Genomic DNA, 22,625 nt, shown 5'->3' on the forward strand with positions numbered 1-22,625 from the left:
ACAAACAGGGCTGGGCAACCACGCTCGTCATTACGTTGTGCGTCAAGTTCAAGGGTTACTCTTTTGGCGTAAATCGATGCGAACGGCCGTATGCCGGAAGCTAGTTATTTTAGTTGATAAAGTTTTAAATATGGATATTTTTCTTACATGTACGCACTGCTTCACTTCAGAAGGCCTTTATTAAACCCGGAGTGTGTGTGGAGCACTTTAATCATGAATAGATGCACTTTGATGGACTTCCAAAGACATACACCCATTCACTGCCATTATAAAGCTTGGAAGAGCCGGGACATTTTTTAATAGAACTCCTATTGTATCCGTCTGAAAGAAGAATGTCATATACACCTAGGATGACTTCAGGTTAAGTAAATCATGGGCTAATTTTGAACTATCCCTTTAATTGTGAAGAAAATAAACGTAAATATACAATGTACTTATAGACATTGTAACATTTAAACAGGTTTATAAGAAAATAATAATTGCCAGATTATCCTAATGTTACGTCTGACCATTCCTGTACTAATCTCTTTAGTTTAGACAGGTTTATCCAGTAATGCACACTATACCAATCTGCACACTAACATGCATGATTGCATTTGCAAGTTATTCAGTTGAAAGATGTCATACAGCTCTTACAGTATATTGAAAACATGTTTCAATGTTTCATATAGACTCAAAAAAAGTGCCAGTCCTACTTAATAGGCAATATATGCAGTTCCATAGGGCTCCCGTGGCCACCAGGGGGCCCCATACCAGGGGTTCGGACTAATGCTTGGGAATAATAACTTAAATTTGCTTGTGTCAGTAACGTGTGATAATGTTAACACATTGATTTATGTTACACCTTTTTATATACAGTACATTTATGTAATAATTACAAAGCATGTCCATTTTACACTAAGCAACAAATATTATCCAACAGTGTGACTGGAATAGCAACAAACAGCAGTTCTGGGGGAACAAATTTGGTGTTCGCTATCCTGAAAGAGTTTTTAAAACATGATAGTAAGGATCTCAAGATCTCTGTGGAATTTAAAGGTGCTCTAGGTAACTTTTTAACCTTAACTGAACAGCTTTGGAGTCAGCAAGAAGTCAGACTCGAGTAAATATCGGACCGGCTTTTTCAGAATGGGGAGAACTGAGAGAAACAGAAGCCTGCAAAACGGATGCTGATCCTGCTGTTGCACTTGTAAGTATCTTTGGAATAAACTGTGTTTAAAGGGATAGTTCACTTTGAAATTAAATTTTGGTATGTTTTAGCTTACCTCAAGGGCATCCAAGATGTAGGTGTCTTTTTTTCCACAGTAGTTTCAATTTTGATATTTTTAGGTCAAACCGTTCTTGTCTGTCAGTCATATAATGCAGGTCTATGGTCACTGTCTCAAAGAGCATGCACAGAGTCCAAATTAAAACAATTCCCCGTCGTCCAAATTAAACAATTCCCCATCGTAAGTACACATTGATGGCCTAAGACACGAAACGAGCGGTTTGTGTGAGAAAACGAACAGTATTTATATCGTTTTTACCTTTTGTACACAGCGACGTCCAAGTGACCTGATCTGACGTGTACGCAGACTGGTGCATAGATATATACACTAGATGTCGCCTTGGCTACGGCATTCGTTCAATGAACTGCCGTCGCCAAGGCGACATCTAGTGTATATTTCTATGCACCAGTCTGCGTACACGTCACACACTAGGAAGCGCCCGCGCCCTCAGATCACTTGGACGTCGCTGTGTATAAGAGGTAAAAACGATATAAATACTGTTCGTTTTCTCACACAAACCGCTCGTTTCGTGTCTTAGGCCATCAATGTGTACTTACGATGGGAAATTGTTTAATTTGGACGACGGGGAATTGTTTTAATTTGGACTCTGTGCATGCTCTTTGAGACAGTAACCATATACCTGCATTATATGACTGACAGACAAGAACGGTTTGACCTAAAAATATCAAAATTGAAACTACTGCGGAAAAAAAGACACCTACATCTTGGATGCCCTTGAGGTAAGCTAAAACATACCAAAATTTAATTTCAAAGTGAACTATCCATTTAATATTTAAATTTCAAGTAATTGCGACCTCAGGATGTTTGCTATTGTCTGTAAAGGTTTTTATTATGATCGCTGTCTGTTACGGGCTTACTAGTACGCTAGATACTATAACTTTGATGTTAGCATTGTCATTAGCAAACACGTTTGATTTCTGTAGTTGTTTGGCCGTTCCTCTGTCGGTTTTATTTGTGTAACTTACACTTTTATTTTATGTCACTAAGTCAACGCGTCTGATAATAGGCAATAAACATGTTGCACATATCATGATCGAGCTAGAAAAAACGTTCTGATGTTTTCTTAGACAAGCAAAGGTAAACTGTCATTCTACCAGATTAACTTATAGACCTTACTAATATATATATATATATATATGCTCATGCCCATTCTCCCAAAAACAAACAAACAGCAAAGCAGTAGTTCGCCTCGTTCATATCGTTCGTTCCCGGTAAAAATAATAGTATGCATGACAACACAATAAAAATAAAAAAAAATATAAAAAAAATATCGCCATCAGTTGGAAAGAAAATATTGCTTTACTTGCCTCGGTAGACCTAACTGGTTTTGAAATAGCCGGTTCCTCTGCTCAGCTGGGTTGCTCGTGGCGAGGGGGGGAGGGACAACAGTTTGTTTTTACGACAGAGTGTTTGAAAGCATTTACTACCAGACACTAGGGGGAGCTTCGTAGAGAAAAAACACTCAGACACTAAGTCCATTTCGTTTAGCTTAGGGAAAAAAGGTAGCCGGCCTTGTAAAACGAAGTAAATCATCTGAGCAAGCAAAGCATCTGACTTAGACTTTTGAAAACACTGAATGGGACACCTTTGCACAAGGAGCTAACCTAGAGGAATATGCCTCGACAGTCCTGTCATACATAACATTTTGCCCTGATAATGTGACTACAAGAAGAACCAATCAGAAGAACCACATCAATGTGTTTTCTAATCAGAAGACTTGGTTTAAATTAATAGTGAGGTTAAAACTCTTATAAAGGCTCAGGATACTGCTTTTAAATCTGGGGACATAGAGGAATACAGAAATGCACAAGGAAAACTGAGGAAGGGCATCAAGGATGCAAAGCACAACTATAAACAGCGTATTGAGGATTAATTCAACAAAAATGACTCCCGCAGCATGTGGAAAAGAATCAAGGCAATCACTGATTACAAGAGTGGTAACAGCCAAATGCCCAACAATGATACTGCTTTCCCTGATGTCCTAAACCATTTCTTTGCTCGTTTTGATGACGGAAGCAAGCACTCATTCTGAACCCATAACAAGCGAGGTCCACTCTGACGAAAATTGACATCAAGAAAGCAGCTGAACCAGATGGAGTGCAGGGAAGAGTTTTAAAAGAGTGTGCTGAGACAGCTAGCACATGTTCACCGATATATTCAATAACTCACTTCGACAGGCTATAGTCCCCACTTGTTTCAAATCAACTATTATCCCTGTGCCAAAGAAATCTACAGCAAAATGCTTGAATGAATACAGACAGATTGCTTTGAAACCTATTATTATGAAGTGTTTTGAAAGGCTGATACTGACACACCAGTGTTAATTTTGGCAGCCATTTTTGATTTAGTCTTAGTCTTCATCTTCAGACGAAAATGCTTATTGGTCTTAGTCACATTTTAGTCATTTTGTCTTTCATAGTTTTAGTCTAGTTTTAGTTGACGAAAAGTCATTGCATTTTTTGTCAAATTTTAGTCAAACTGCAGTTACCGATATAAATTTTTATGTTGTCTTTAGACAAAAAAATTCATCATAATTTTTCTGTCTAGGCCAATTCAATTAAGCTTATGAGAAATTTAAATTAAGGTAACAGGCTGTATTGACATTGCACTCTTTAGCAGTAGCACTTGTGCAATTCTACATACCCCTTTTCCTTAGTTCAGTGGTTTTTAGGGTGCCGTACCCCTTCTCTTCCACTTAGACTGCAGTCAGTCACACCTTTTCCATTAAGGGACAATATTTGCCCCCTTTAATCGATTTTTCCAGTTCATTTTTTACCTTTATAAGTACCTTTATAAAATAAATAATGCTTTAAATTAAACAATGTTCAATAAATATGCAATGATGGTAAAAACGGAGTGATACTTTTAAATATTAAATTAAAATCGCCTAAATAGTATGTGACATTGGTAATTGTCAATACTATTTAGGGCAGATAGGGCGAAAAGTATGCACATTGGGACGCAGGGTTTGTCTTTAGTGAGTCATGGAGTCATTCATTCATTCAGTAACGAAGCAAGTTGCTATATTTATGAACGGGTCAGGGGTCATTGAATCTCACGATTCGTTCAAAGCCACAGATTCATTCACGAATCACCGCTATAGTATGTGCTGCAGTTCTGCTATGGCTTTTGTTGCAAAATACAGCAATAAGCCTACTGTACTAACAATACTGTTTTAAATGTAGTACATCACTTAATATTACCCTTCTGTTTGTTGAACTGTTGTATAAAATCAATGTCACATTTGAAATCGTGTGTATATTCAGAAAACACTGCATTCTTGCTCGTATAATATGATCAACATTAAAAACACTGCTGGATATCAGCCTGCATTTTGATCGCAGATTTAGTCGCACAGATAACGCAAGCAGCTCGTGACAGAACACAGACCGACTGAATGACACTTTAAGTAGAAAATCTCAAATGAAGATCGCTGAACTCCAGTTTACTTGTCTGTGTTTTCAGATCATCGCACTTCTTCAGCAGTGTAGAGAGCGCGCGCGCATGGTTGCCAGATACTATTGAAAAGGCCGGGTAGAAAACGTGTTCTTTTAACAGAAAAGCTCTGACTGGGAGGTTCAATTATTGAAATCTGGCAACCGTAAGCCTGAACGCTCGTAAAAAGAGTCAATGTGTTGTCGTCTCCTTTATTTGACACAAACAAGTGGTTTTGGTCAAGTAAAAAAATAAAAATAAATATGTTTCACATTTCAGTCTAGTCTTTTTTCGTCAACGATATTGTATGTGTTGATATAGTCACAGTTATCGTTTAATGACGTGGGTGTCGTCTCTCATCGTCTTGTCTCAGTCAGTGAAAAAAAGGTTGTCAACGAACATTTTTCGTCATAGTTTTCGTTAACAAAATTAACACTGTGACACACATAAAGGCAGCAATTCCCCCCCGATTTTGACCATCATCAGTTTGCCTACCGTGCAAATACAGACCCTTTCCAAAAAATTAGAATATCATGGAAAAGTTTATTTATTTCCATAATTCCATTCAAAACGTTAAACTTCCATAGATTATAGATTCAGGGCCCACAACTTAAACGATTTCAAGTATTTAATTGTTTATTTGTACATAATTTGGGCTTCCAGCTCATAAAACCCACGAAAACAGGATTTCCAAAAATTAGAATATTACATGAAATCACACAGTAATTACACAGTGATACCATGGTCATTGAACCAGGTTTTGGTTATTTTGGCAGTGTGGGCAGGTGCAAATCCTGCTGGAAAATGAAGGAAGCATGAAGTGCTCTGAAAATGTCCTGGTAGACGGCTGCGTTGACTCTGGATTTAGTAAAGCACAGTGGACCAAAGTCCTCTTTTCTGATGAGAGCAAATTTTGCATCTCATTTGGAAACCAAGGTCCCAGAGTCTGGAGGAAGAATGGAGAGGCACACAATCCAAGATGCTTGAAGTCCAGTGTGAAGTTTCCACAGTCTGTGTTGGTTTGGGGAGCCATGTCATCGGCTGGTGTTGGTTCACTGTGCTGTCCACTCAACGCAGCCGTCTACCAGGACATTTTCAGAGCACTTCATGCTTCCTTCAGCAGACAAGCTTTATGGAGATGCTGACTTCATTTTCCAGCAGGATTTGCACCTGCCCACACTGCCAAAATAACCAAAACCTGGTTCAATGACCATGGTATCACTGTGTAATTACTGTGTGATTTCATGTAATATTCTAATTTTTTGAAATCCTGTTTTCGTGGGTTTTATGAGCTGGAAGCCCAAATTATGTACAAATAAACAACTAAATACTTGAAATCGTTTAAGTTGTGGGCCCTGAATCTATGATCTATGGAAGTTTAACGTTTTGAATGGAATTATGGAAATAAATAAACTTTTCCATGATATTCTAATTTTTTGGAAAGGGTCTGTAGATTAACGGAGGATGCCGTTTCAACTTCACTGCACACAGCCTTGACACACTTGGAGCACCAGAACACTTATGTAAGGATGGTTTTTATTGATTTTAGTTCTGCTTTTAATATGATAATACCACACAAACTGGTTACAAAAAGTTTTGATGATAATTTATTTGTATTACTGTTAGTAGTATTATTACATTGAGACGTATCTAAATTCTACTGTTCAACAGTAATATATTTCTGTCAAGTTAAACCAAACTTTTGTTTTGACGGGTTGCCGTGAAGACCTTTGAGTTTGTGCGTTTATGAAAAAAAAAAAAACTAATAAAAATGACAATAAATAAAGCACCAGAAAGTGTTTCTAATTAATAAATGTAAATGTTTTTCTCCATTTGTGATAAATATTAAATAATGTGGTCATAACATTGACAAAGCCTATAATAAATGTGTAGCCTATATAATTCACATTTTCTATAGCATTTTTTAAAATCATTTTTGCAAGGAGAAAATAACAGGCTAATAGATATAAAGAATACGTTTTAATGAAATACAGGTATTACAAGTGAAACTAGTCAAAATCTTTGGTTATAGAGCCACTTAGTGGTCAAGAGCAGAAATGCATTGGCTGCCGCAACCGAGGCAGCAAAAAATATATTCTAGTTGAGTGCCATCTGTACTTCATAATTTGAAATGTATTACATAAAATGCAGCAGTGTCTAATTATGTTGCATACACATGACTGCAGGTGTGCTACTGTATATATAACAGACAAAAAAAAAAAAAAAAAGGATTGTATAGATAAAGTCATTGTATTCTTTTGTTGTTGTTGGATATTAATCACAAAATGCTAAATTGTGCGTAAACCACTAGGAGACCACAGATCGATGTCATTACCTGTACTGCATTAATATCAAAATACACACGATTACATTTTGAAGAACAGACGGAAGAAAATCTGTCGATGAGCATCTCATTCGTTGTATTTTGTATGTTTAGATGTTCAACCGCAGTCATGAGCACAAGCACTCTCACAATGCCCAAGCAAAAAGTTTTCACTCATTCTTTTCAGCGTCAGAGGTCTGAAAACAGTTTATGCGAGCACTACAAATGTTCTCATCAGGACCATCAGTAGGTGCTCCGAGTTTAGTTCGCTTATGTCCACAGAGGTTTTTTTTATACCCATTGTGAACGCAAAACACTGCAGGTTCACTTCATTTTGACTGTCTAATATTACAAATGTAGCTGTAACTATGTAATATAATTTGTATATTTAAAAAAAAGTACACGATTTGAAACACCATCTCTCCTGCGTGGTCATAATGGGGACAAAACATCCCTATTGTAAATTACTGATGATCCAAAACCAGTCATATGTGAAGAGAATATTGTTAATCTTCTCCTAACAAGGCCATATATTAAAATCTGGGTAGATTAGACGGTACTCAAACAATGAGCTCTCGTAATCAATGTGTTGGATGCAGAAGAAATGGCCAGGAATAAAGATCTGAGACTATGTTCAGACTGCAGGCAAAATCAGATTTTGTGACTGTATGCACTATTAATATAGGTGTACTTGTGTACTTACAGGTGCAGCTGGAAAATGATCGGATAGCTCATATGGTTCTTCAGGAACCCACTGCCTGTGCTCCAAACACCATAGGATCTGCACAGATAAGAAAAAAAATAAAGATACAATATATTAACTATCACCTAAATCTTTACAGAATGATGTTTATCACAGTTATGAAAAAATACACACAAAGCAATAAGCACTATACACACCCACTCAAAGGAGAGGATCCAGCAGCCACGTGCAATGCCTAACAGGATATTAAGCGTCCGCCGTGGGCTGCCGGACACCACATGAGTGGTGCTTTCACACACATTATCGACCACTGTAAAACCACCCAGATTTCTGACCAGCTGGAAGACTACCTCTTGCTTCCTAAACACAAATACATAACAAACAAAAATCATAAACTTCATGGTTTCTGCAAGTCTCAATTCACCCTTACACAAATTAAGGCCTTAAAAAGGTCTTAAACAAGAGCAGAAAGTCTTAAAGTCATGGCATGACGGTTGCATGGACTGCAAAATAATTATTTTTGTTCCGTTTTCCAATATAAAATATCTAAACATCTTTGATACATTTACTTGAGATACAAATCTAAAATGAAGTCTTTAAAAATGTAACAAAAGTTCATTATTTAAACAAGAACAAATGTTTATCAGTCAATTATGAAAACTTCCCTTTGAATTAAGTTTATTTTTCTGAACCCATTAGCAGATATTGTTCTTGTTTTAATCATAAACGTTCATCACTTCATTTTGATGAACTTCACAGAATTTTTTATTTTTATATTTTGTGTCATTTTGCATCTCAAGTAAATGTATCTTGATTTAAAGGCCCAGTAAGCAATTTCTGATAAACGCTGTTGAAAGAGATCAGACCGAGCACCACCACACACTTGTAGCTAATAAGCAGTAGGGGGTGTATACACTCAGGATGGGGAAGAGAGCGAGAGAGAGAGAGAGAGAGAGAGAGAGAGAGAGAGAGAGAGAGAGAGTGAGCAGGAGGAAGATTTGAAGAAAGACTGTAGAAAGAGAGAGGACCGAGACTTTACAAAAGCGAAAAGGTCAGAGGAAAATCACTGGAAAAAGAAGGGTTATGATCAGGCAAGAGCTTTACAGAGACATCCACTCGTGCATTACATGCGTGTGCATTTGGAGGCGGAGAAATTAAGAAAGGGGTTTGGTTGGCTTGATTTCAAATAATCAACAGTGTTTCTCAAATCGCTTACTGCAGCTTATCTTTAGACATCTGCACTGGAAAACAAGACAAAAATACTGAGAACACATCACTTTTTTGCAGTGTGATCAGAAGGTGGAGTAAAAGATATTTCCATATTCTACTGGTTGGGAGCAAAGCGATTAAAGCTACTTTTTATTTGCTGAATGCTGTAATTTCAACCTCTAAAGTGTATATAACACATTTCCCGTTATGACTTATGATACCACTTGGTTTGTTGGTCCGTTGGGTTGAATTGCTTTCTCACCTCAACCAAACTGCCCCAGAGTTTGTTTTTAATTGGGCTGAGACAACCACATTCAGTCGATCTCGGAGAGATTGTTTTGGAGCAGATCCGAGCGCAATTGCCATGATCATATTTGCCTAAACGAACCGAACTAAGGGAGAACATCAACAAACACTCCAAATGAGCCAGGTGTGAAAACGCCCTTCGAGAACATATTGTCGTATTGTTTTCACTTTAATTTATTCCTTAAATTTTCTTTACTTGGTCTTGAAAAGGTCTTTAAAAAGTCTTAAATTTACCTTCACAAAACCTGTTCACGAATCATGTTTGTCCAGTTTATTTTCAGTTTTATACACCGACATTTATACTATTTATACTGGTGTATGACCACAACTTTATCCAAAAATCTGCATTCCCACATGGTTAGAATTTTCAGCACAAATAACTTTATTTTGATGTATTCCATTATTCTGATATATAATTTCTCATCCTATAATATACCGAATTTGGTCATAACCTTACTTTAGATTAGAGTTCTGCACGTGGACAGTAGGCCTGTCAAGATAATATATTGACTCATCGCAATATATATGGACATGACCTGATCATTTTGGTGACGTGATATATTGCCCATTATAAATGCCGATCGCACTGCCTCTCTCATCTTATCTGCTCTCCATGTTGGAGACTCAAGCAGCTCCTTTATACACAGAGCAGACATCGACAGGTGAAAAGATAGGTATAGAAAAGGTATAGTGTTATAGTGTTTTCCTGACAACTACAGAGTACAGACAGTTGAAGAATAAGAATAAGTCCAAATGCACTCAGTATCAAAGTCGGCATTCACTGTTCCTGTGCAAATATAAACATGACAGCGTGAAATGGTGCACGCTCGCAGCTAGCGTTAAAGGCCCTATTTAATGTGTTGATGTCATTTCCACTGAAACAGGAAGACAGGGCGCAACATATCGAGCAGCTCCTCCCCCTTTTTAAAATAGCCAATAGCGCTTTGTTAATATCACAGCTTGACCAGAGCCGTTGAGCTTGACAAAGCAGCATTTGACAACTTATGACAGCCAGAGTCTAATAGATTCCCCTTTTATATTTAATATGAAACTGTCACCAAAGCAAAAGCGTGATCATAATTATGCTGAGGATGTGTAGTTTGAAAAAAAAGTGTAATTTATGTTGGTGCATAGTACTGGTGTTATGTCAGTGCTGTTTCTAATGCCGATACTGTCTAACTGTTTCTCCTCCTAATCTCCCTTTAAAATATATCATTCTGTGCAGAATTCGAATGGGTCCAATACCTTTTGTGTTGTCTGTGGCGATTCGCGCATATGATCTGCTCTTGTATTTTTGCATTTAATTTTGATTAAATGGGGACTTTAAGGCTGTTTCACACGGGACGCGGAAGTCGCGAGTGTCTAGTTCATTTACAGAGAACAAGTTTTTACATTCCACTGCACAGTGTTTCTGTTTTATATACCTAAATATTAAAATTGAAAGTTCATTGTCATTTGAAAGTGTGAAGGCATTAATATGCTGTTATATTATTATTATATTCAGTGGCATATGGTCATATGATGACAATAATATCGTTTATCAAAATAATTTTTGGGACAATATATCGCCCAACAAAAAGTAGTTATCGTGACAGGCCTAGTGAGCAGGAGCCGGAGGTGAACCATTAATATTTGATGTAACGTGTGGAAAAAACTTTTACATTGTCAATTGCGGTGCGGGTTGGAAATTAATACAGGACAGTGGCCCTCCAGGAAAAGGATTGAAGACCTCTGATCTAGAGGGTTGCTTGTATTCATGCAGCACAACAGTTAGCTTGGTCATTCCGAGTCAAATCAAAATCTAATTTTGGAAACTTCCCCGGCTCAAATTTTTTATTTTGTTCATATTTTTTTTCTGGTGAAAGACAAACATAAATAGTGATGAAAGACAAAATATCAAATTTCATGGATTAGATTAATATTTGTGTAATCCACCAGTTTGTAAAAGGGTGGGCCAAAATGAACATTTTCACCTGAGATTTGGAGCCAAATTACAAAGGGGTAAAAATGACTTTAGAAAGATGGAAGCATCATTGTGTTATTTTCATAGAGAATGGTAGGTCTGTTAGTAAAATCTGCTGACTTCAGCCATCTTTCTTGAATTATATGCCAATGGTGGCAGTTCAAAAACTGGAAAAAAAATCAGTTTTCCAAAGTTTGCAGACCTCTAACTCAAGTATTAAAGATATCTTAATATCCTTTTAGTTTTAGGTTATTAAACTTTTCTTTTAGTGTCTTCATTTTGAAGGCCATATGTGGTTTAATTCCAGAGATTTCAATGTGGCTCCAAGATTAAATTGTTAAATTGTAAGCATTTTCTATGGTTAAAAACCAAATGTGGGTCAATTTGCATACAAGATACTTTTTTTCTTTTAAAGAGGAATGTCTGAAAAATAATAATAATCTTGTTTTGAAATGTATCTTGTTTGCTTCTACAGTATGAAATTAATTGCATACAACATTCCTGTCTTGAGTGCCAAAAATATAATTTTTCCCAAGTTTGCGTGCCTGTAACTCAAAGTATTAAAGATATCTCAATATGATTTTACATTCTGGTTCTTAGCAAATTTTTCTTTTGGTATTTTAATTTGTAAGGCCCTATTATGGTTCAGTACCATAGATGTGGATCCCATTTTAACTGTCAAAAACCAAATGTGGGTCACTTTGCAGACAGCTAATTGTATTAAAGTCTGAAGAATAAATAATGTTGAAACTAGTAATGTATCTTGTTTCCCTCTATCAAAACAATTGCATGGAACATACCTGCCTGAGTGTCAAAAATACACTGAAATGGTCAAGTTGTGAAACATTAACTTGCTCTCAGTAGCCTGTTCATAAGATTTTATATTTGAATCAGTTATAGATATTTGGAAGAAGGGGTTTGTTCATTTTAACAGCTTCTAAAGCTAGCAAGACAAATATGCAGTATTGTAACTACATGTTTGAAACAAATTTCATGCCTGCTAGGAACTCCCCCCACACATTGTATTTACATCAGTAAACCAAGATTTTCCTCAACTGGATGGTTTAAGTATTACAACCTTCTATTGTTATAACATGTGAAGCATAGTCATAGACTTAGTAGTATCCACTGCTAAGGGGCATATTTTGTGGTATCACTGATAATACCTCAAACTTTGAAACATTTAAGGGCTCTCACACTTGAAATAGTTCACCCCGGGCTATTCTAAACCCCGGGTAAATGGGATCCTGGGTTATCTTATTTTGTTTCACTATGTTCATACTTTACACAGAGTTAACAATTAATCCTGGTTATTCATAATTTGACGTCACACTATACATTCCTAAACCCTGGGTTACTGTTCTTATATGTGGTGACAACAGTCATGAATGGATAAACACAAAATTACATTTGGTTTTCAACTATTGAAAATGGGTAAAATTCAACAATTTGGACATGGAGCTGCATTGAGACTCTGATATCTCTGGAACTGAACCAGAATTAAAATTGAAAATTCCAAAAATTCCTAAAATCATATTGATATATCTTTAATATTTCTTGAGTTACAGGCAGGCAAACTTTTGAAAAAATTCCTAATTGTTTTTGGCACTCAGACAGGTGTGTTCTTAGCACTTCACCCTTCGCCAGGAGTTTGATTGACAGACGATCTGACCAATCATAATCCGCCGAATCGACCATTTTGTCCAACAAAGCAGTCAGGGGAGTTAGTAGATTAACGTCGGTGGACTTGAACTTGAAAAACGGTGTACTGACATCTGTTCACGGTTGAAACAACATTCCTTCTGATGTTCATTCATGTTTATTTGATGCTACAAATTAACTAGAAGGAAGAGATGATCGGTTCACAAGCAGCTTTTACTGAAGTGCTACAGCGATCTGTCACGACACATTAAAGAGTGTCAATTGTTTTGATAGAGGGAAACAAGATATATTTCTAATTTTAACAATATTTGTTCTTTAGAGATTCTCTGGAATTGAACCATATAAGGGATTCAGAAATATGGACACCAAAAGAAAAGTTTAAGAACCAAAACCTAAAAGGTTTTAAACCTATAAAGATATCTTTAATATTTCTTGAGTTACAACATGCAAACTTCAGGGGGAAAAACACAAGTGCTTTTTCCCATTTTGTACGGTCACCATTGGCATATAATCCAACACAGATGACTAAAGTCAACAAATTTTACTAACAGACCTACCAATCTCTGTGTAAAAATAAAATAATGATGCTGCTATCTTTCTAGTCATTTTACCCCCCTGTAATTTTACTCCAAATCTCAGGTGAAAATTGTCATTTTGACCCACCTCTACAAAATAGTCAATTACTCAAATATTCATCCATGACATTTGATATTTTGGCTTTCATTACTATTTATGTTTGTCTTTCACAAGAAAAAAATATTAACAACATCAAAAATTTGAGCCGGGGTTGAGTTGACATGGAATGACCCAGCTTTATTATTTTCATTGTTTCAAAGTACTCAGAAAACACAATAATAGATACTCACTCAGTGGGCATGCTTGTCATTACCAAGGATCTATTTTTCTGGAAAGACAGAAAGAATCAATTAAAAACACTGAAAGATTAGAAATTAATTGTTGCAGTTCATTTCTTTTTACTCGTACACAGTTTATTTGATGCCAATCAACTAAACTTCTATTATCTCAGACACATGTACTGTTGAGCTCCTGTTTTGTTGGCAAGTAGCATAAACCAGTAAACACATGCCGGATATCTGCATATTTGGTGAACAAAAAGGAAATGAAAGCCCAAGGCCATATGGGAGGGGAAGCATTTGAGAGCCGTTTAAGCACAGAACACTGTGACACCTTTTTATCTGTCCCCTGTACCCTGGCCTCAGTACAACAGCCCTGTAGTACAAACACATGAATGGTCTTCCTCTCTATTCCTACAGGAAGTTGGGGTTTACATCCATCAATGAACAGGGCAGCTAAAACAGGTTACACATAACATGTTTACCAAAATCCTTTCTGAGACCATGACACAAACATGTGGCCAGGTGCCAATTATTATTCCAGTCAACAGAAGCAAACGTCATTGCTCGTAAAATGTGTCAGACTGTTCAAGGAAGACAATTCTGTAGATGCTCAACCTGTAAAACATTTCTGTTAAATATCATACACATCTGATTCAGATCAAATATTCTGTGGAGTTTTCTCAAAACGTAACCCTTGAATTAAACTTTAATATATCATAGTCTGTCTCAATACAGAATTAGTTTGGCAGGAATATGTTTATTAAAATAAAAACATTTAATGCACAGGTAGTTCCAAGTCAGTTTAATCACCGTTCTATATTAATGCGCTGTTTTCATTGAAGCGCACGCACACATTCACAGAGATCATGCTGCACACACACAGAAACATTCAGGAGCAAAGAAGCTTGTTATTGACACCGCCCCGACTTTAAGTAATAAAATAGCTTCACTACTGAATCACTACATTATATTTCCCAGCAATGTAGGGGTTACGTCGCTATTTTTTTGGTTGAAAATTGCTAAAACAACTTTTACTATGCATACAAATACAGATCTGAACATATTATACAGAATACATAAATGCTATTTCTGTGTGAAACATTTAATATCGTAAGGTAATATCATAAGGTTTAAAACATTTAAAAAGACGAGATCAATCAAATAGTAGAAAATGTGTTTAATGTAGTATTTTACTTGAGATCACTCACCCAAGTTCTTATTTCTGAGAGATGCAAGGCAACATGGCTATTACATTTGCAATCGTGCTCTGCTCATTTTATTCATAAAGTTTATACTCATTCACTTCACACACTCATTATTGAGTAGTCATTTTAGAGATTTATGTAGATGAATTGCTATCCGGTCTCTTGGCAGTTATCCAGCAAACACAAGGAGTGAAAGGGGCAGCCGATTTTCCCCCCCAATTATTTGGTAGAATTTGTTATTCACTTTGAAGCCATTATCCGTGCCTTATGTCATAAAAAAACATATGCATTTGCACTCTTACAAAATAACAAAAAGAATTCAAAATCATTAAAGTGATTTACTATTAACAATATTTTCAAATAAATACAACCACATGAGAAAAGTAGAAAAACTAATTCTTATCTGTTAGATATTAATGAAGACGAAAGTGGTCATTCAAGCAGTGTCCATAGTGAAAAAAAAAAAATGGTCCAAAATAAGCCTTCCAAAAAAACAAAAACAATACAAATCCTTTGTTTACGTTGTATCCAAAAAATAAAATAAAAACCTACATAATCCTATTTAAGACATTATTCCTTTTCACTTAAATTAAGGATTACAAGGGCAGATTACCAAAAGACTTAATACCACGAGTATGACCTCAAAACCTTTTACCAAAATGCATAATTTGTAAACTAATACATTTTGATGTTTGCATCACATACTATGAATATGCTTTTTCTGACATGGCAAACTTGATCAGTAGCTCATTTGGTACACCACTGCACTTTCAATGTGGAGCACTCAGATAAGAGTCACTACAAAAGAGATCAAAGAATTGTAGGAACAAGCTAAAATGGCATGGTATATCACTGTAGTTAAAATAATTGATACAGTATTCACAGAAGCAAATTTAGCACTTACGAACTTATATGTACAGTATGCGTTTGTTATTTAGAATGAATCCAAGCAGCATAGTAAATTTCAAACCTGTAAACCTGTGGTGGTTTTATATGGATAATGTTTTCAAAACACTCATGTGCAATAGCGAGTGGACGTTGACAACTTTTCCTATGCAATGATGTTAGCCAATCATAACAGCCTTAAAGGAGCCACCTCTTATAAATGGATAATCTCAGACAGTGTCAGAATGAAGGTTGAAAATCTTTTTTGACAAATTGTATTATTGTATGAATTATATTAATACAATTGTATGTATTGTATTAATGCAAGCTGTATTAATTTATTCCCACATTTCAGCTAGGCATACAATGAAGGAACAGATAAGTAAAATCAGGGTATCTGCAGGGTTTTTAAAATCGAATTTAAGGCCTTTTAAGACCTGTTTAAACTTAGTGCAAATATGCAAATAACCTTATGATTTAGTTTGAAGAGCTTAATATAAAGCACGTCTCATGTTTAAGACAACATGGTGCACTTATCAGGCAGCAGCTCAGACTGCTGTGTCCTTTATTTTTCAGCTAAACACTCACTCTTTAGTTTTAAACACTAAAACAACACTGTATTCGTTCGGTACACGTGTACCAAACAGAAAGAACCATACCGCAAATTTTTTAAACAAATCTGTATATCATCACATCCCTAATAAACATTCTCACATTTAAACTAAAAATAAGGTATGAATGAATGAAACATGCTTTAAGTTAATATCCTTTTTACACATGTTGTGTGGGGCACCGTGAATTACACATTTTCAAGGTTTACATAAAGTCTTGGGACAGTAATTCTTTTAAAATGAGTTTGCATAAAGAGATGAGTGTTTGTATTTCCTGTGCAATTTAATGTAATGAAGAAAAAGAAGATGTAATGACTAAGAGACCCAGTGTGTCTGAACGAGACTATGAGGTGCCATGTGGGGCGTAAATCAAATTTCACTGACTCATACAGTACATACATGAAACACTTGCATACACGTTAAGTAGCCAAACGTGTGTATACTACTGAACGCTCAAACATACATATGAAATGCTTACACTCACTGTGAAATGCAGACCTATACACATCTAATGTTACTCACGCATAAATACAAACCCTTCGCATACACACACCTATGAAACGTTCACGCTTGCATACAAACGTTGAGACAAAACAGTCGTGGCCAAAAGTAGAGGCAGTGACAGTTTTGCAAAGTTTGCTGCTTCAGTTGTTGTTTATTCACATTCACTGCTAACATAATTTCACTAATTATATCAGCACATGGAAAAAGTGTGAATAAGTATCATTCTGATTGGATTATAAGAGCTGGCTGATTGCTATAAAAGGAGGGAAGAAGTGCAGCAATCATTCCTTTGCATCAAAATGGCAAAAATTGCACCAGTAAAAACCATTTACCGGATCATTAAGAACTTCATGTGAGAGGTTCAACTGCAGTGAAGAAGGCTTCAAGACATCTGAAAGTGTCCAGCAAGCACCAGGACCGACTCCTCCTGAAGAGTCAGCCATGGATTTGCGTCACCCCCAGTGCAGTGCTTGCTCAATATTGGCAGCAGGTGGGTGTGAGTGCATCTGTACGCACAGTGAGGCCAAGACTTTTGGACAACAGCCTGGTGTCAAGAAGGGCAGCAAAGAAGCCACTTCTCTCCAAGAAAAACATTAAGTACAGACTGAAATTCTGTAGGAAGTACTAGGATTATACAAGAAAGTAAACGAGAATACTTTTTGTGCGCAAAACAAACAAAAATAACGACTTTATTCAACTATTCATTTTCTTCTGTGTGGGCCTCTGAGTGAGTTCACATAGTGTAACAGTGCAGCGCTTCTGGGTTGTACGTCAGAACGTAGGCTCACTATTGGCACACGCTGGTCATGTGTGTGATGCTGGAAGCCAGAAGCGCTGTGCTGTTACACTACGTGAACTTATGAGGGTGAGTAATTACTGACAGAATTTTCCTTTTTGGGTGAACTAACCCTTTAACTTAGGAACCTTATTGTAAAGTGTTACCATCATATTAAAAAAAATGTTTGAACTGCCCTCCATTTACACTTGAACAGCTTCCGTTTATGCTAAAATGACTTGAGTTTTCCCCTGAAAACCAAAATTAACACACAAAATCAGTTGCATGCATATGTACCAATGAATTTTAAAGAGCGTCTTCCGTGTATTAGAATGTCATTGGTGTATGCACTCAAAGAGTTTGTATCATTTCATTAGTGTAAAAAAAAAACTTGAAAAGTTTGTGTATGCACAAGCAGTTCATAAGTGAATGTACGCAAAGTGTTTGTACGTATGTGCGAGAAACAGATGTAACGGTCTGCATTTCACATAGTGTGAGCATTACATACAGTATACACTCACCTAAAAGATTATTAGGAACACCTGTTCAATTTCTCATTAATGCAATTATCTAATCAACCAATCACATGGCAGTTGCTTCAATGCATTTAGGGGTGTGGACCTGGTCAAGACAATCTCCTGAACTCCAAACTGAATGTCAGAATGGGAAAGAAAGGTGATTTAAGCAATTTTGAGCGTGGCATGGTTGTTGGTGCCAGACGGGCCGGTCTGAGTATTTCACAATCTGCTCAGTTACTGGGATTTTCACGCACAACCATTTCTAGGGTTTACAAAGAATGGTGTGAAAAGGGAAAAACATCCAGTATGCGGCAGTCCTGTGGGCGAAAATGCCTTGTTGATGCTAGAGGTCAGAGGAGAATGGGCCGACTGATTCAAGCTGATAGAAGAGCAACTTTGACTGAAATAACCACTCGTTACAACCGAGGTATGCAGCAAAGCATTTGTGAAGCCACAACACGCACAACCTTGAGGCAGATGGGCTACAACAGCAGAAGACCCCACCGGGTACCACTCATCTCCACTACAAATAGGAAAAAGAGGCTACAATTTGCACGAGCTCACCAAAATTGGACAGTTGAAGACTGGAAAAATGTTGCCTGGTCTGATGAGTCTCGATTTCTGTTGAGACATTCAGATGGTAGAGTCAGAATTTGGCGTAAACAGAATGAGAACATGGATCCATCATGCCTTGTTACCACTGTGCAGGCTGGTGGTGGTGGTGTAATGGTGTGGGGGATGTTTTCTTGGCACACTTTAGGCCCCTTAGTGCCAATTGGGCATCGTTTAAATGCCACGGCCTACCTGAGCATTGTTTCTGACCATGTCCATCCCTTTATGACCACCATGTACCCATCCTCTGATGGCTACTTCCAGCAGGATAATACACCATGTCACAAAGCTCGAATCATTTCAAATTGGTTTCTTGAACATGACAATGAGTTCACTGTACTAAAATGGCCCCCACAGTCACCAGATCTCAACCCAATAGAGCATCTTTGGGATGTGGTGGAACGGGAGCTTCGTGCCCTGGATGTGCATCCCACAAATCTCCATCAACTGCAAGATGCTATCCTATCAATATGGGCCAACATTTCTAAAGAATGCTTTCAGCACCTTGTTGAATCAATGCCACGTAGAATTAAGGCAGTTCTGAAGGCGAAAGGGGGTCAAACACAGTATTAGTATGGTGTTCCTAATAATCCTTTAGGTGAGTGCATGTTTGAGCATTCAATAGTATAGACATTTGTGTGACTACTTAACATGTGCATGCAAGTGTTTGAGTGATGTATGAGTGAGTAAAGTTTGATTTAAGCCCTACAGCGCCTCGTAAGAGACCGAGACTGCGAGAGAGACCCAGTGCATCCAAAAGAATCTCTTAATGTTCACAGTGCATCAGCTAATAATAACAAATACAACTTTTGATTTTAATAATGTATTAGTAAATGTTGAAATTAACATTAACAAAGATGACTAAATCCTGTAGAAGCGCAATTAGTTCATGTTAACTAATGAAAACTTATTGTAAAGTATTATCTAAAATTTTTTGCAACATTAACTTACAACATAAAAAACAAAAACAAAATTAAAATGTGTAATGAAATGTTTGAAAAATAAAAATAAGGATGAATGATGTTTTACAGGTAACACTTACAACAGTATATCGCCCTAAAATTGAACGGGATATGAAAAATAATTGTAGTGTTTGTCTTTCTATTAGTAATAGAAAGGCAAACGCTATAATACTTTCTCATTTACAGATGCATATTTACATAGTCGACATTATGTAAATATGCATCTGTATAATTTAAAGTGTCTTTGAAAATTTCACAAATCTTTCAATCTTTAGCGAATCCAGCCGAGAGATCTTCTGAAGGGTACATTTGTAGACTGTATAAAAACCTGTGTACTCTGAACTGTGTTCCACGTAAATTGAATGTGGACAGGAGAGTTAAGATGTTACTGGACAAGATCAATCCCTGTATTGAAACGATGCTGTGCTACATCCAGTTGGCCAGTCGTATTCACGTCATATTCACTGTATCTACTGTATGTAAAACTAGCTGTAGCTGAATCAAAAAATGATTCCCAGTGCACACCAACTTACCAGATTATTGAGTGCACTGTTGTTTGCAGTGTTTACTTCATATTTGTAACAATTTCTTTTTGTCAAAAATATTACAGAAAAATATGGCAAAATATGCCTAAATCATTGTTATTTTAGTATCACTGATATTATTGTAGTTTTTATTAAAGATTTAAAGGATTTTTTTCTGTTCATTTTCATTTTATTTTTGTTGGTCATTTTTATTAGCATTTTTTTACAGCTTTTATTTTTTCAAGTTATTTAATTTCAGTTATTTTTTATATTTTTTAGTTTAGTTAATATTTATTTTTAACTACAACCATTTAAAAAAAAAAAATCATTACTTTTAGTTTACTATAATAGCCCTTGCCTGGGGTGCATTTCCTGTACGATGTAACTCGCTGATTAACTCCCACAGTACGATACATCGTTGGAGAAATAAACCAACTAGTCGTGCTGCTTTCAGAGGATGCATTCCAAGGAGGAGGGCATCAAGGCACGTCCGAATACAATGTTAGCTTCACTTCCTGTCTACAAAAATCGATCAGATGAAGGTATCTCTGAAGGCAGCAGATACATCCTTCACTGCCAATGATATCCCACAATTCTGTGCATTCCAATCTGTGTCAGTTAAGCTAAAAAATAAAGATGGCATCTGGAAGTTGCAGTTGGTGGTCAACTTGTGCACAAAAATATTTTTGACCAACGATTTCCACTTTTGATCACCAAAGCTCTCTAATTTGTTGTAGATTTCAAAACCTCTGTAGATTTTTCAAATTATATTTAACAAATGATTCGTTCAGCATAGTACAATCACATGTAAATATTTTTTCAGGTAATTTCAATTGTTTGTTTTTTTCAAGTGATAATGTGTTTGCATGATAATAAGAAATCTAAAATGCTTTATAACCTGCATACATTCACCTCAGATACACTGGTTTAATACTATAATCGTGACTAGTTGAACGATCACCAAAACAGAAAACAGCAAAGTACAGTCTGAATAAAATGATAGTTTGCACTTTTAACTGTTGATGGTTCATTTAGTGAAGTTCAAAAGAGACTCGCTTTTCGCAAACTTTTGCCATGAAAATCACTCTTTATGATACTTTTTTTCTTTTTTTTCTTTTCTTAATTTTACATTTTAGAAAACTGAATAGGGCCTGAAATAGCCTGGAAACAAATATTGTTTCATACTTTTCCAAACTACGTAGGATCCTAAGATAGAGAATGCACTGCATGTTGGCTTGCTTATTGTGCCCAAGAGCATGATCTATTTAAGTCCACGTCATACTAACAACAAAATATGCTTCTAACCACAGGTTATTTGCTGTTTGCGAACATTCTCAGGAACTATGGTTTCGGAAAACACAGACAATGTTGAACTATGTAGTTAACGACGGAACTTGCAACATAGTTGGCTGATGATCTTTTGGAAAAAGCACCCCTCAGCATGACTTTCACTCAAAAGAAAAGTCCCAGAGGAGAAGCATCATCCTGCTCATGCCATAAAAGTACCTCTCCATAAATTATCATACTTAGCATCTGGATCACCAGTGAGATCTTCTAATCCAATTATCATTATTTAAGTATGTATACTCTAATCTTGTCAAAAGGGAACACTGATGACAAATGCCCATCTGTAAATTCTTTACCACAATAAAATGTTTGGACTTTATCACATTGGGGATTGAGACAAAAGCCTGTTGCTTCTCTCTGCGGCAGGAAGGAGTTTAGTTCAGGCTGAGAAAAAGCAAACAGACCTCTGCCAGGTGCATGTCACAGTAGCAAAGAAAGCACACAGGAAGCCAAGAAGGCAACAAGGAGACTTGCATATAACAACTGCATCAAAGCAAATTACTACGCTCATGGAGACAGAAGCATCAAGCTGAAAGCTCTGTCTTCACCTGGAAACATGGGGTAGAATACAGCTTTAAACGGTTTATTCCTCTTATGTAAGAAAGGACCATTAAAAAGTAAAGACGACAAAATATTGCAAATAAAAAACATTGTGGCGCCCAGGATAGCTTTAAGAAGGCTATCCTACCAAGAGAAAAAAAAAAAAAAGTTTGTTGCTATACAATTATTAGTGGACTAGGGCAGTGGGTCTGTTCTGATTGCAGCGAAAAAAGCAATGACAAATGCTAATAAAAATAAACTAACTAACTAACTAACTAACTAACTAACTAACTAACTAACTAACTAACTAACCATCTAATCATGCAGTCAGGACAGCAAAAGAAATGAAATAATCATACCAAATTTTTAAAGAGAGGAGAAAACACTATATATCT

General features: G+C 36.4%; 1 protein-coding gene across 2 annotated transcripts in view; it reads right to left on the minus strand.

The window, feature by feature from the left end:
• The window catches only part of mcph1 (microcephalin 1), a 98,348-nt gene that overhangs the window by 38,064 nt on the left and 37,659 nt on the right, over nucleotides 1–22,625 (minus strand). For both annotated transcript variants that reach the window (XM_084092747.1, XM_084092748.1), the window contains exons 11-13: nucleotides 13,757–13,794; nucleotides 7,948–8,110; nucleotides 7,751–7,828 (exon numbers count right to left, since the gene is read on the minus strand). In XM_084092747.1, coding sequence (XP_083948873.1) covers nucleotides 7,751–7,828; nucleotides 7,948–8,110; nucleotides 13,757–13,794 — 279 coding nt within the window. The remainder of the gene's footprint in view (nucleotides 1–7,750; nucleotides 7,829–7,947; nucleotides 8,111–13,756; nucleotides 13,795–22,625) is intronic.

The sequence above is a fragment of the Abramis brama genome, assembly GCF_963993115.1.
Source record: "Abramis brama genome assembly, chromosome: 19".
NCBI lineage: Eukaryota > Metazoa > Chordata > Actinopteri > Cypriniformes > Leuciscidae > Abramis > Abramis brama.